A 15099-nucleotide genomic window follows, 5' to 3' on the forward strand; every position below is an offset into this window, starting at 1 on the left:
TCTGTATTGTCCTCTGTATTTCTCGCGCAATGCAATTCTAATTGTCTGCATTATCTGCGATTAGACAAAGTGGTTGAAGAACAGTAATTACATCACGGGCAACAATAAAAGGCGTTTTATTAATAACAGTACGGTTTACAATATTGCAGTGATGAATGCGCGACACGGGGAAACGTTATCAAATTCTCGTTCATAAAACTTGTCTCGATATTTCTATATTAAAAGAAACAGATTATATGTACAAAAGCTACAATTCGTCTATATACAACGTCGTATCATGGATATGAAGAATATCTAACTACGTATTTGAAAGAAAGACACAATAACGCATTAGTCCGAGTTGTTTCTCCTTCTTCCGCCTAAGAAATTTAATATACTGTCACAAGTACACGTAAACTTGTTACAACGAGTTTGGAATAAATAAGCTTAATTTTTAATACGCGTTTACTTTACACTTTGTCAATATATACAAGATTCGGTGGAGAAGATCGATTCTCCCGAAAATATTGGTAGAGAGTTTAATCGTTAATATGACTGGTGAACGGAACTCTCGCGTCTCCAATTATCCCGTTTGATGGCAAAATTGGGCCTGCAGATGATTCGGCGTCGTCGGTGTGAGCGGTGTCAAGGGTGTGAGAGGCGTTAACGGGCTGCCAGGACTCTCGCTGCCAGCATTGGCAACCTGATAACCGCCCAGATAAGCGCCGACCACGTTGACCGCGCCGGAATATAGATCGGGATGATGCTGTATCGGTGGCGAATGATGCACTGCGAACACACACGCGAATCGTAAGCGTTTGACCAGGTGAAAGAGGTCGAAAGAAATCGAGCCGCGAGCTTACTTTGAGTCTTAATTTTGCCGCTATGCTTTTTCTGCCTCGCTCTGGAATTCTGAAACCAGACTTGCGTGACCCGTTTGCTGAGACCGGTCACCTGGGCTATCCTCTCGAGATCCTGGCCGTCGGGATTGCTGTCCAGCTGAAAGTTAGCCTGAAGCACCGCGAGCTGCTCCTCGGTGAAGGTCGTTCTCACGCGCTTTGTCTTGCTGCCCTTGCCGCCGTGCTCAGAATCACAGTCCTCCGAGGAGGATGTATTGTTGCCCTCAACTACGTCCAGGTAGTGGGCCTTGCAAAGCAGCCGGGCGTCCAGGAGAGCGAACTGTTCCCCCGTGGACAATTGGCGGGAGCAGGCGTCGCAGGCGAAACACGCCAAGTGATAAACCCTGTCTTTGGCCCTTCTCACCCAATCGCCCGCGCCCACGCTGCGCCCGCATTTCGCGCACTTGGCGCCGAAGGTTCTGCAAACACGAACAGTGGGATACTCCTGTGTGAAAGCTGCGCGCTGTACACGTCGGATACGTCCGCACTCCTGTGCGCGAGCGTTGAAAAAAATTAATCGACGCGCGTAATCAATGACGAAAAGAAGAGCCGATTCAACCGGTGCCGCCCATTTATCACCCACTTTTACCGTCATTCATCATTCATCGATTCACGGGCGAAGCTTCTTTTTCGATGGAACGCGGCCGCACGAATGGACGCTAATAGGCGCGGTTTCGCCGCACTCGTCGGACATTTAATTGTGGACGCAGGCGAAAAACTATTTTTATCCCACTGACGGCAGGAAGGTTCATTTGAGACCTCCGAGTGCGAGAATTCAGCGGCAGAGTCCTGTCCTCATTAACATACTACTCAGCCATTCCGATGTTCTCCCAACAGGACACGAAGCCTCCGCTGGTTTAGGGATCGGTATCGTGATTCGAGAAGTAGATTACGTCGAGATTATCTCGATGTCTCAGTCGCGCGGCTTCCGTTCCCTGTACAAATGACTCGGCCTCTTTGAATTTATGCCGATTTACGCCGATCACAAATAGCGAATCTAACGTTGGAGAAGTAAAAAGATGAAAAAAAAACCACAAAAAGTTGAGATAAAAAGAATACAACATGAAGAAATAAAATTCGGCAGAGATTGTGCAATGCATACGGTAACGTACGTAAAATAAAGAAAAGAGAGAAATGAAGAAGAAAAGGGAGAAAAAGAAGAGAAGATAAAACGGAGGAGAAGGAAAAAGATAAATAAAAAGTATAGGAATATAGAAAAAGACAGAAAAAGAAGAGAAGGAGGAGAAAAAGGAAAGGAGCCAGAAGAGCATAGAGACGAATAAGAGGAAGAAGGAGCAGAAGAATGCATCAACGACCGATCGACCACGGCGTTATTGTATGGAAAAATATGGTAAGCTTATGGAGAGGAGGAGAAGGAGAAGGAGGAAAGAGGGATTAGTCTTCGCGTCTGCATAGTCATCGTCGCATGACGCGATGTTTTCGGGATATTATTGAGTATAGTGATCGCGCAAAGGGCAACGCCTAGAAGCTAGTTCGTACCAATCTCAGACGAATCTACGATCTGCCTTTTGTTAATTTTGTAAAGTGTCAAAATAATGAGAAGAATCCTATTGTTTCTGTCAATTCATTATCTTGAACTTATTTACGGACAATTATTGGACTCTATTCTTATCTCATTGAAATTGAAAGAAAGAGGGATTCTAAAAACAGAAGGACATCGCCCAATTGAAAGGACCGCAATTATTTCGTTCTGCTCCGACCGTTTCGGCGCGCTCGCATGATATGCGTCCCTAAGTGCTAAGATTCTTCTAAAAATTTCTAAAAATAAAAATTTTACAAAACGCAATTTTGCACTTTTTCCATGGAATCGAGAGAATTCGTTTGAAATGAAGATTTCTTTCCCTGGAACTGGGAATTTACGTCATCATCTTTCGTCATCATCTCTCGGCATCATCTCTTACGAGTGTGAATTCAGGTAAATAATCATCATGTTTTCTCTATCTTTCCACGCTCTTGTATTCAGGAACGAAGATTTAACGTACAAAAGAGTAGAGGAAGAGAGACAGATTCGCGTATCCGGCGGCAGTGACAGAACTGGTATCTATAAATTTTGAGGGCTGTATTCGCGCGCAAGTCGTCTACCAAACGGCCCCGCCCTAATTTATTCATTTGTTCTTCTACATAAGCGAGCTCTATAAGTCAATGGGGGATTAAGTTGGGGCTCACTCGTCGGAATCCGCACCGGGATACGACGCTGCGAGAGAGTATAATCGAACCTCGCCGGCACGCGAATCACGAGATCGAGGGAGCGAGGGATCGAGCGCGAGGTCATATGTATATTAGTGTGCCAAGTTAATTGCGTTCCGATAGCGCGGAGAGCTCAAATAGCTCGTGCTCTGTCATAATTTGCAGTATAATTTTTATATCTTCTGTTATCGCCACACCGTTATCTTATATTCTGGTAAGTGACATCGAAGACGAGAATATGCAAATAATATTAACGCTGTGTTATACCGCTGCAATATGATCTTGCATGATTATTTGATTCCGCAGTCATCGCCCAACTGAAAGGACCGCAATTATTTCGCTTTGCTCCGACCATCTCGGCACGCTCGCGTGATATGCGTTTCTAAGTGCTAGTAAGGTGAAGAAGATAACGCCGCGATTACACAGCGACAGGTGGTCCCGACATCGGCGGGCTGCTTTAATCGTTGACCACGCTGAATCGAGAGAACCGGAATCTCAAGTGGAGGAGGAAATCACTAATAAAGTGATTTTTGCCGCGTGCGATTAGAATCACTCGGTGCTCCGGAAAGCATGGGAAAGGATTTCGGATTCCGTCGAAGGTGTGCGTCGACCCCAGGTCCGTCGGGTGAATATTTATTAATTTCAAAGAACGTCCTCTCTTTCTCTCTCTCTCTCCCTCTCTCTTTCTCTCTGTTTCGCTTTCTCTGCCTGCGGCCTGAAAAGAAGCACCGCGCGCGCGGCTCGTACTCGGATGAAGGAGGCGAACAAGGTAGAAGGTTCGAAGGATCGCAGCTGGCTTCGATGCCTTACGAGGCAAATTCCTCAGTCCTCCGGAACACTGACACTAGGCAGTTCTATCTCGAGTGTGACTCGGCACCCACATATACACATGAGCGCGCGTATATTTAATATACGGAATCACGAAGCGCGAAGTAACCCGCTTTCGAGACATTGATAAATTAATGATAGTCGAGTGACGCTTCCCCCGTCGATGAAATACCAATGAAATACCAACTGTCCTGTTTCCGCGACCTTAAGATGTTCTTTGAATCGTCAGCTCTTCAAGCCCTTCCGCCTAAACAAAGTTTGCAGAACAATTAATTCGTATGAAGTGTGAAAGATGACAAAAAATGTAATGAGTATACTAATAAATGCGCAAAATATCTTGGAGACGGACGGAAACGTGACAGAGAGCCAAGGCGAGAAGATGATCCCGTCGCGAAAAAGTCGGGACAGAATATTTATTTTTTCCGCGTTCGGCAGGAGACAGTGAGACGTCGAGACGTCAACGTGACTCCGCAGCTCGCGCTGTGCGTGAGCATGCGTGATACACGAATGTGCGGTGACGTGAATAGCCGACTATACGTGAGGTCCGTGCAAGAGGAGGACGAGAAGGGAACGGAGGAGGAAGAAGAAGAAGACGAAGAGGCAGACTACATTGGAAGACATTAATCACCCAATGGCGACTCTCGCGCGCGCACACTTCTCGAACACCCAATACGTGCGCTTATAGATGTCTATCTGTAGATATATCCATCTGTAACCCACGCGATCAAGTCACGTGACTGTGGCAGAAAGACGATTCGCTTGAGATCAACCGATCTCGACTTGTGTCCGTTTTGCGCGCAAAGAACAAAAGATATCTCTAAACGTTTAACGGCGAGTTAACGGCGCGCGGTCAAATATTCTGACTAGTCATTGATGTCGATCGACGATCCAGCGAGAAAAGAAGCGGAATCGAGTGAAGTGTTGTGCGTATCGTACTTTGAGTGTCACGCGTGCATCGTGAGCGAGTCTTTTCGTCATAAACATGTCGAACGCATGACGATTCTTTCTGGAGATCAACTTGACTGCAGTAGCCGAAAAACGTCATCTTAAACCGGACTTTCGGCCAACCTAATCTCGGATTGAATATCACAGCGGGACGCCTCGTAAGTCACCCTTGACGAAGCGGGATATTATCGGGATTCATTGATAACGTCCGTAATCCCCGAACTCGTGATAACAACACACGGAATGCGGATCCGTGCGCAGAGGACAGAAAAGCGCTTTTCTCGCTAATCGTTTCTCGCTATTCCGTTCAATAAAATCAGCGATATACAAAATTTGAAAATTTCTAGAATTCCAAGATTGCGTTTATTAAAAATGGCAAAATTTCATGCAATCTCACGCAAAAAATCAGAAATTGTCCAAAATTATCTAAAATTAGATATTTTAATTTTTTTTATATTTAAAAATTTTTTAATTATAAAAATTTAAATGGTATTCACGGTAAAATTCATTTCTGAATAGATTTTCGATGGTTCTAAGCCTCTGCGTAGATTTCGCGTAAAATTCAGCCATCTTTGATGAACGTGGTTTTCCACAAGGCGCCATAATGTAAATTTTGCACTCACAGAACGTAATCATGTCTGCAGTACAGTCGCATGCCGCGCAGGAAGCACGAGTGCTGATCGTGCAAGGGTCGTGCACAGGCACAACACTTTAGGCATCTGGAGTGCCAAGTACGGCCTCCTACGCACAGGACGGTGCGTTCGCGTACGCTCTCTCCGCAACCGCCGCAGTCCATTTCCATGGTGTCGTATCCGTTATCGTTGCCGCTTTTCTTCACTACATTATTGTTATTGCTCGTGTTGTTGTTGTTGTTGTTATTGTTGTTATTGTTGTTGTTGTTGTTGTTTGGACACAGAACGTCGTCCGCACATTCGGACTCCGCTTCCATTTCAGTCTGCGAGAACACCAATATAAAAAGCTATAATTAATTATAAATTAAATATAATAAAGTTTTTAAAACATTTCTTAATGTCTTGCATTAAAGACAGATCGTACAAAGTCATAATTAATCCTTAAATGCGTGCGTTTTTTATAAAAGTTTGCAAAACCTAAAATAACAGAGAAATAAATTCTATAAATGTAAATTGAGTACACTCGAAAAACGGTCTCAAAGTTTTTTGCAAATTATTTAAGATACTTTCTAAAAATGGAAAAGGGAAAATATTTGATCGATTGCGGCGTCGATCGTGAATGAATTGCGAAGAAAGAAGAGGCCGGTTTGCAAAATATGTGGGAAAAAGAGTGAAACTAACATCTATCCGACTTGCTACTTACAATTAGAATCTTCCGATTAATGCTGAACAAGTGAAATAATCGACAATCCGTTAAGTCAAAGACTGCCGAGTGATAAACGATTTGTTACATCTCGGCGACGCATAACTACTTACATAATTGTGCGTATGCACGACATTGCATTTATGTGATATTTTAGCCTGATTACATTTGCGAGTATCGAGATTCTAAAACTGGATTGCTATTCGCGTGGTGAATTATCGGTGAGATTTATTAGCTCGAATTATTATTAAATTTTATTAAAACAACATGCAAGCTGCCGTATATGTACATATATGCTGCGAGATTCTTTAGACGAATAAGTCCGTTATTAAAACCGTACACGGATACATCGTATCATCTCGCTGCAATTAATAACAATCATTATAGTTTAGAGGTATCATTGCTACATCGGCGATACTCTCTTTTTTCGTTAAGCCGACGGCGACGGCGCTCATTGTAAGCCGCTGGTGATAAACGTAAAGATATCGCCTATCAGATCCGCGATTCTCGGCCGCGTCCTGTCGCACGCGGTTCATCAGGTTGTATGCAGATCGCACATAACATTCGATAATATTAGTCGGCACGTGAATAATGCACAAAGGTTAGATTGTTCGCCCCGGGAGGTATTCAATGAGTTAATTAGCTTCAACGACTAGCGACGCTCATTGCGTCGCTATTTCCACGCCGACGAGATATTGATGAGTAACACTCCCAAACTATCGGGAGAGGAAAAGAGCGGTAACATAATAAAAGGGCGTTTTACAAGTGCGCGAAAGGAAAAATGGCGAAAACAGCTCGCCGGCCATCTAACATCTGGGAGACCGATGACGACGACGGCCAATTTCGAGGATTCTTCCGTCTCGTCCGTTACGTGTAATTGTTGATTGTATGCGCACGGAACGGTGTAATCATTTCATGTTGCAGCAAACGGACAGCTATTGATTTATGACTCGCCGAAGGCGAAGCTCAACTTCCCACTTGTGATTTATGCCTCGTGGCTTTTCTCTGTCTTCTCGCACGTGGAAACCGAACGTCACCTTAAGAGTATACATCGCCGCGCATACTGCGATACCGCGATTTATTAATACCGTCGCACGCTAAGCGATGAGTCTCAAGTGTCAAGGAAAAGCTCTCGAGAAAACGTGTGCTTCGTCGCGAGATGTGGATTGGTGTAAAAAAATGATCGAAATGAGTTATGCGAATAACGGAAGGCAAAGCGCAAAGATAGGACATTCAAACGAGCGTCTAACGTTGATTCAGATAGATCTATGCAAATTCCAAGCGTTCAAATTAACGCATGAATGGATACACGCGATGCATAAACTAATAGAAATAAAGAACGACTTGAAACTAACGCGGATCTTTCCAAGGTGATAACGAATAACGGCAAGCATCGCTTATTACACAAGAATTTTGTGCGTACTTGTACAAGTTTTCTCGGTAGAATAGACTTGACTGCAGGCCTTGATTGTATCTGCCCGAATTTATGATCGCTCGAACAACACCAGGTCAACTTTACACGCGCCAAGGGATAGTTTATTACGGTCAAAAATTTAAGCTTATCTTCTTAAAACGCTCCATTTGGCCACGATTATCCGTAAATAAAGAAAAGCACAACATTTGTTTGAATCCAAGTCGAGAGGCGGATTATTTCTTTGTTACACCGTAATATTAACATATTACCGCTAAATATTTATACGTTCAAGTTTTGTGAATGTGAATGTGTAATGGAGATCTTGAGAACAATAAAATAACAAATAAAATAAAATAAATAAATTGTTAAACACACATTTATTATTCGCAAAATATTATGTCGTAGCTCGCGCCACACGTACGTTCCCTTGCTCTTTTTGTTGAGAAAGAATTAAGATCTGACAAAATTCTCCCACGTGAATATGAACTGACGAGTTCCATTTTCGCATTCCGTTTGCTCGCTTTGGAATCCGCATTCTACAATCAGCAAGCGAGTAAGAAAGAATAATAGGCTCCATTTTTTATTCGTCAACGAGCTGGGGCCGCGGATGTAGATGAGCTGACAAAGTGAGAAATGTAGAGAAGGCGAAACCGGGCCTTGGCGCGCGGCCCGCCGGACTACCGCGGGACTACCGGATATATGCGAGTAAACTACCGGCCCTTCCCGTTAAAGCGTTACTTTAGTGTTTAAATGCAGAGCAGCGTTTTTCTCGAATTAACTCTGTAAAGTTCATCCAACAGCTATAAATACTTGTTTTCAATTAAAGTTTTTGCAAAAATGCCGTTTCTTCGATGTTTTCACAGAAAAAAGTGAATTCTTGACTCACGTATATTTTTCTTCTTGAACACTATTTGCTTTTATTTGAGCACGGAATGCTCTCTTTAGCTAGAAATGTTCACTCGCATCAGTAATAAATGGGTTTGTACGGAGTTAAAACGGAGTGTTATTTTATCCTCAAGATGGTATTCTTGTTTCTAAATCCAATCACATAGTTGCTATTTATTCTTGGATTAAGAATTATATATTCGAAATAAGCTCCGCTTATTTGAAGCTTGTTTTCGGGCCAGCAGGAGGCAAACCGGGCTAATACGCACACAGCCGAAAATCATGTATACTCGAATGGAAATTAGACTAGCCGACCTTATATAATGACTAGTAGCAAGCTAGTACAGATAAATAAAATTTTTAAGATAGGATATAGCTAATTACTAGCTAAAATTTATAATCAGTTTTTTATCAGTTTGTCTAGCTGTTAGCCATTATTAGATAAATTTTTATTCCATAATAAAGTGTCATAATAAAGACTGTTGATATAAATAATAAAAAATAAAAAACTAAAATAAATCCAGTGGTAATAAATTTTATTACTGTTGGATGAAGAATTTCTTTGTTTCAACAAGAAGAGAGAGATTAGATTGTAGATTTAGATTAGATTTTAGATTGTATATTGGACATGTGTTAATTCAAACCTGTTTAGTCAGTGTTGATAATAAAGAAATGCAAATTTACATAAATTTCAATTTAATCAATGATAAAATTAGTATTAAATTATATTGTTAAAATATATATATACATAATAGCTCCGTCAGTTGTAACATATAGAACATAATATGAAACATATCTTACAGGTAATAATATAAAAAGCATGAAATGTGAAAAGCATGAAACGTGAAATATTTGGCTTATAATCCAAGAATCCCGAGTTCAAAACCCTCCATCATCTTAGGTAACTATTATTTTCAAATAAAATAAATTAATCACACAAGAATTACAGACATTTCAAGTAGAGAATCATCGATAACTAAAATAGTCGCCGATAAACAAACATTGATAGAAGCTTTTTTAAGATTAATTTAACAAAATAAACTTTTTGTTTAGCCATTAGCTAATTGCTTAAGGATAATTTATTCTTAATCAGAGATATTCATACTTGGCCCTATTCTAAGAATAAAATATTCTTTAATCATTATATTTGCGTTTCTTCAAGGATTTATTTTTTTGTATGTTCTCCAAATCTTTTCCAACATTGCTAGAAAAATAATGAAAAATTCGAGATTTCCAGCACGCTTATTCCGCCACAAGTAGACTTGATATGTGTATATGAAATGTTGCAAAAAAAAAGAAGCTTTATGCTTATGTTGTCAAACCTACCTTCATGTTTATGTTGTTATAATTAATCCAGATGCGATTACGTGCTTCTTCTCTTTTTCATTTCGATTATCGGAGCAGATTTGTATCCACTTGTATTACTCACCCCCTCCCTCCCATATATTATTAAGTTTGCGAACGCGTTCTCCACCAACTTATTCAACAAACTCGTCGCGACTTAACTCCAGATCGGTCTGATAATCTAATCGAGTATGCCGATCATTCGTCATTTGTTTACGCAGATGTACGAAAGTAAAGAATCGCGGTTCGCGAAGAATTAAACCACATCCTACTCGAATCGGTGCCGAGAGAAGACTGACATACCCGGCTGTACCCCTACCATGTCACATGATGGGCGCTGGGATAGGCGACTTGCACGCTCGCTCGTGCGTGGGGATGGACCAGCACTCGCACACTCGCAACGTGTGCCTATACTCGCGCGTTAGTAATCGTTCGGTCGATCAGTTTCAACGATAGCCGAATTATTAATTTTTATGGCAATTATCTCACTCACGGCTGAACAGAAAAAATACAAATTAATACCGTGATAAACCTGCAATAAATGTATACTTGATCTTAAAAAGTTACATCTTATGTGAGAGATGTTTCCTACAGACACGTGTAAAAGATTGACGAAAACGAGCATGCGATATTTAGCACGAGAGTATCATACCGATGCGACAACACGAACTCACAGGTTTGTACGCGCATACGTGTTGGTTCAAGGGGGTTGCAAGACAGATAAGTGATAATAGGATGGCACGGAGAGGATTGCCAATGCCGCTGAGATGCGGACCCGGGGTTGGAGTAAGCATCGTCGGGCAAGCTCCGCCTACAGTACCCGCCCATGACTCCCTCGGATAGAGTGGGATTCACACTCGAAATAACGCGCGTGTGTGGGTAGACAAAATACACTCGTATACAGACGGTGAGTCGCGTCGCAAGTGGGGTGCCTTATTGTCAGCGGCCAAACTGCCGAATGGAATTTCAGCGGTGATTCGCAAACTCCTAGCTTCGAGTCTTCTTCGCGCAAACTTGGTTTGCAAGTCCGAGCACATCCGATATCGGCGGAGGAAAAAGCGCGCGCGCGCGCGCTCTTGCGCTCGCATTTATCGAACCACCGTATATATTCTCCGTGCGAATAGAACACTCCACTTTATTTTAAAATTATCAGGCGTATCGTTCCTTCATAAGATTCAATTTTTAGATAAATTTGTCCCTCTTACTTGAAATAATAAAATGGAAAAATATTTAATATAAAATTTATATATCAAACTATTGCATATTTTTTCTATATAAATACAAAAATTTATGTAAAAGTATTTATTTTAAAATTATTACGCAATATAGGTTTTTTACAAAATTATATAAATTTTTAAATAAATGTTTCTCCTTTACTCAAAATATATTTATACATATAGAAAAATGTTTAATATATAATCTTATGCTAATTATACATCAAAGATAGAATAAATTCTATTTGATTCCAAATAAATTTAAGTTTTCAAGGAAGTTTGAACACCTGTTTGTATTTTCACCGCGCCTGAAGCCCAAGCAGTAAATCATTCCCGAATAGACTGGCGGCTTTTATCACTGCCGTTTCTCTCCGCCTATACTATTTCTATCTTTCTACATGCGTTTAGTGTCAGCATACACACACACACACACACACACACACACACACACACACACACACACACACACACACACACACACACAGATGAATCAAGTATGTATTCACAATTCCGTTCAACTTGACTATGGATGCACGCTCCCTTCACATCCACGCCCAAAATGAATATGAATTTCTCACGTTATGGAAAACTGTCAAATGGGTTTTGGGTTCTGTTCCCATGTGTTTTATTGTCGGGCGAACTATGATCCGTGAAACGTTTTGCTTCCTAAACGCTCGCTTCCCCTCGAAACATAGACGATTGACAAACTATCGCACTTACCATTGAATAAATTAACGTCTGTCGTCCTAATAATCATTGTATGATGTACAGGGTGTCCCATAGAAAATTGCTGAAACCAATTAACTCATTTTTAAACGCACATAGGGAACAAAAAAAATAAAATATCTTCTAACAGAGGACATTTGCAGTTTTACTTACATATAAACTAAAAATAATCGGAAATATTTTTATTATTAAATAAACGTTTATATAAAAATGCCAAATTTTGCTAATTTTAATGGTTTATATTTTGAAAGTGCGCACCGTCAGAATTATAACAAAAAATTGAGTCTCTTTTGGAAACTATAAAAAACTATAAAAAAAATTATAAAAAACTTTATGCAACAAAAGTTACAATTACAGTTATAATTTCCGAAATCGACTTAATTTTTGTTATAATTCTGACGGTGTGCATGTCAAATATATATACCATTAAAAGCATCTATATTTGGTATTTTATAATAAATGTTTATTTAATGATAAAAATATTGTCTTTAGTTTATACGCAATTAAAACTGCAAAATATCCTCTGTTAGAAGATATTTTATTTTTCTTGCTTCCTATATGCGTTTAAAAATGACAGTTAATTAGTTTCAGCAACTCTTCCATTGGAACATCCTGTATGTTATTCTCATAATATATTATTAATAACATATTATATTATTTCTTTTTTGAAATAACGCCTAGTAATTTGTAAATAAAGTCGAAAAAATTGCGACCATTTCCGCGATCCGAAACAAATTTGCATCCTCATCACAGATGCGCAGGTCATACATTCCCGAGAGTCACGCCTTTATTTATTAACTGAGGTAAGCGCGTAACCGCGTAAATTTACCTCCGTTACACCAGTCTCTCGTGGTCTGCCTCGAGAACGAGCCATTAGTAACGCTTACCCAACATAAAGCGAGAAAAATGATGGTCGAATTATTCTGGTGGCGGAGCCAACAGTGAATAAAGTGTCTCTCTTGGCGACGAGCACGAAGAATCCTCTCTCGTGGCGCGAACCCGCGGGGTTCCACCCTGTTTCTCACTCGGTGCCGAACAAATCGAAGGCGACAACAACGCGACGGTCGTCCACGAGTCCTCCGTTCGTACGCGCCCATTAATCGATGCGATCGAGAGGCTGAACTCGTCGACGGTCATCGAGAAATATATAGGTATTGTAGCGGAACGGCAGTCAAGTGTGCATCTTACGAAGAAAAAAATTAGATAATTAATAATGCGTCATGCTAAGAGGGTTATTTGCCTGCTTTATTCACGAATATTCCAGACTTTCAGAGTACTTTCCATATACAGCAGTTTTTACACTTTTTGTTTTTGCAACTTTTATAATTGTTCTACATAAAAGAATTATCAAATTTTTCATGACGCGAGATAAGTGCTAGATATTCAATGCCGGTTATAAAGGTTGACCTTCAGGGACTACAAGAAGACCAGGACTTATGTAACTTTTTTACATATTTACAGATTTTATTATTCTGATTGGAAAATAGTGTTTCTGATCGTAATTAGAGTTTCTTCAGTAATTACGAGTAATTATAATAAATAGATTACAAATATTTACTATTGTAACAATTTAATTGAACTTGAAATGTGATATAAAATGATGTCCAAGTCATTTTTCACGAAAATTGTTGAAAATATCAAACCAAATTCTCGCTTTGATATTAATATCAATATTTATTCCAATTAGAATAGACTTTATTTGCTCACGGGATATCAGAATTATTTTGCCTATTTTTAAGTAAAAATAAAAAACTAAGTATTATATGCTAGCTGTGATATAATCTATTAATAAATTTTAAAATAAAGTTAAAAAGACTCTGCTGATTGAATAATCACAAAATAAGATTAAAAGAGCTAAAGAGCCAACGCTAGATCTTGGTGCAAAACAAATGTATTATATTATGAAAACATCATATATAAACGTTTCGGCCTGACGTTCAGGCCATCTTCAGTGTCAAATAGATAAACAAATTTAACATAAATTCTGATTATTACAATGTGATGTCCATTAAACAATATGTACTTAATAAAATAAAATGTGCCTTAACAACAAATATAATTCAACACAATAGTTAATATGTATCGCATTAAATAGAAACCGTAGAAGTTAAACTGAAATTAATTCATGTGACTATTATTTAGATATTGTTCAAAATGTAAAAAGTAAAAATAACTAAAAAATTTGTTCGAACCTACTTAGTATATGGTATGCCATAGAACGAAACGGAATATTGGAAGACTTAAAAAGACATTTTGAAAAGTTAAAACTAAAATAAATGAATAATTAAAAGTTAGAAGGTAATCGCAAATATGTAAAAATTAATGAATGAATTTTAACATACATAATAATCCATGTCGCAGTCACCCAAAGCCAAAATAATGAAAGAGGCAGATAATAAATGTTACTTAATCGCAAGTCCGAACATTAATGTTAGCATTACTCGAAACATATCCAAAGCGATGGGGGACGAAAGAGGGGAGGAATACAACAACGGGAAAGGAGTAGGGAAAGAGATGTTAGGAAAACACGGGAAGAAAGGAAGAAAATGTGACTTATAAGAGGGGGAATAAGTCGAGGATCGGGAAATATAACTCGAATAAAAAAATCTGTGTCACTTTGACTATTGATTCCCGTGTTTTGACGCTTAATGTAAATCATTTCAGAGATCAATCTCTTATTGTAAGAGGGCTCCTCATCCAAAATTTTAACATTATCCCAGTCAAATTCGTGGAAAGATTCTAACCGATGTCTGGAAATTATGGATGGAAAGTCACTTTTTTTATTGACATGTCACTTTTATGTCTTTTTATTCTCATGTTTAATTTCCTTTTCGTCTGACCTACATATGTGGTATTGCAATCTAAGCATGATATCTTATAAACAACGCCACAATGCGACAGATTATCTAGTTGATCTTTACCGGTTTTGATGAATCTTTTTAAATTATTTGAAATGGAAAACGCCATCCTCATATCAAAGCTTCTTGCAATCGAACCAAAATCTTTGGAAACAGACTTGATATAAAGAACAGTCGAGAATTCTTTTTTGTCATTTCTCTCGGAGTTAATATTATTATGATTATCATTGGAGTTATTAGTTCTATTATAAAATAAATATCTTTTATGAATTGTCAAAAAAGTAAAATTTAATGAATAACCGTTATTTTTTTAAATATTTACGATTGATATTATGTTCTTGTGATGAAATTTCGGGTAGGAAAGTAAGAACATTCTGTCTGTTAGTCCCAAAATTATGCCCCTCTTATGCGCTACCAGGTGATGAGAATAATAATTTCAAAATCTCTTCGAAGAGGCAACTTTC

The 15099-nt window shown here is 39.2% G+C and overlaps 1 protein-coding gene across 4 annotated transcripts; it reads right to left on the reverse strand.

Annotated features, from left to right (window-relative positions):
- Positions 1–97: 97 nt before the first annotated feature.
- LOC105670081 (LIM/homeobox protein Awh-like) lies at positions 98–14316 on the reverse strand. Of its 4 annotated transcripts, none has more exons than XM_012363408.2 (4): positions 14120–14316; positions 5483–5814; positions 843–1297; positions 98–768 (listed from the first exon to the last, which is right to left on the reverse strand). In XM_012363408.2, exons 1-4 carry the CDS (start codon positions 14129–14131, stop codon positions 563–565), a joined length of 1005 nt encoding a protein of 334 aa, XP_012218831.1. In that variant the 5' UTR covers positions 14132–14316; the 3' UTR covers positions 98–562. The 4 variants fall into 4 exon arrangements, with proteins under 4 accessions (XP_012218831.1, XP_067205664.1, XP_012218832.1 ...); XM_067349563.1 differs by lacking the exon at positions 14120–14316 and adding an exon at positions 12665–13064; XM_012363409.2 differs by lacking the exon at positions 14120–14316 and adding an exon at positions 9820–10255.
- Positions 14317–15099: the final 783 nt, after the last annotated feature.

This window comes from Linepithema humile, chromosome 1 (genome assembly GCF_040581485.1).
Source record: "Linepithema humile isolate Giens D197 chromosome 1, Lhum_UNIL_v1.0, whole genome shotgun sequence".
Taxonomy (NCBI): domain Eukaryota; kingdom Metazoa; phylum Arthropoda; class Insecta; order Hymenoptera; family Formicidae; genus Linepithema; species Linepithema humile.

Coding starts and splice junctions, on each gene's coding strand:
- LOC105670081 (XM_067349563.1), bottom strand. CDS start 12,874: ATGGGCGCGTACGAACGGAGGACTCGTGGACGACCGTCGCGTTGTTGT. Junction 1,298..5,482: donor TGCAGACATGATTACGTTCT/GTGAGTGCAAAA, acceptor TCGTGTTTGCAG/AACCTTCGGCGCCAAGTGCG. Junction 769..842: donor CGGCAAAATTAAGACTCAAA/GTAAGCTCGCGG, acceptor GTGTGTTCGCAG/TGCATCATTCGCCACCGATA.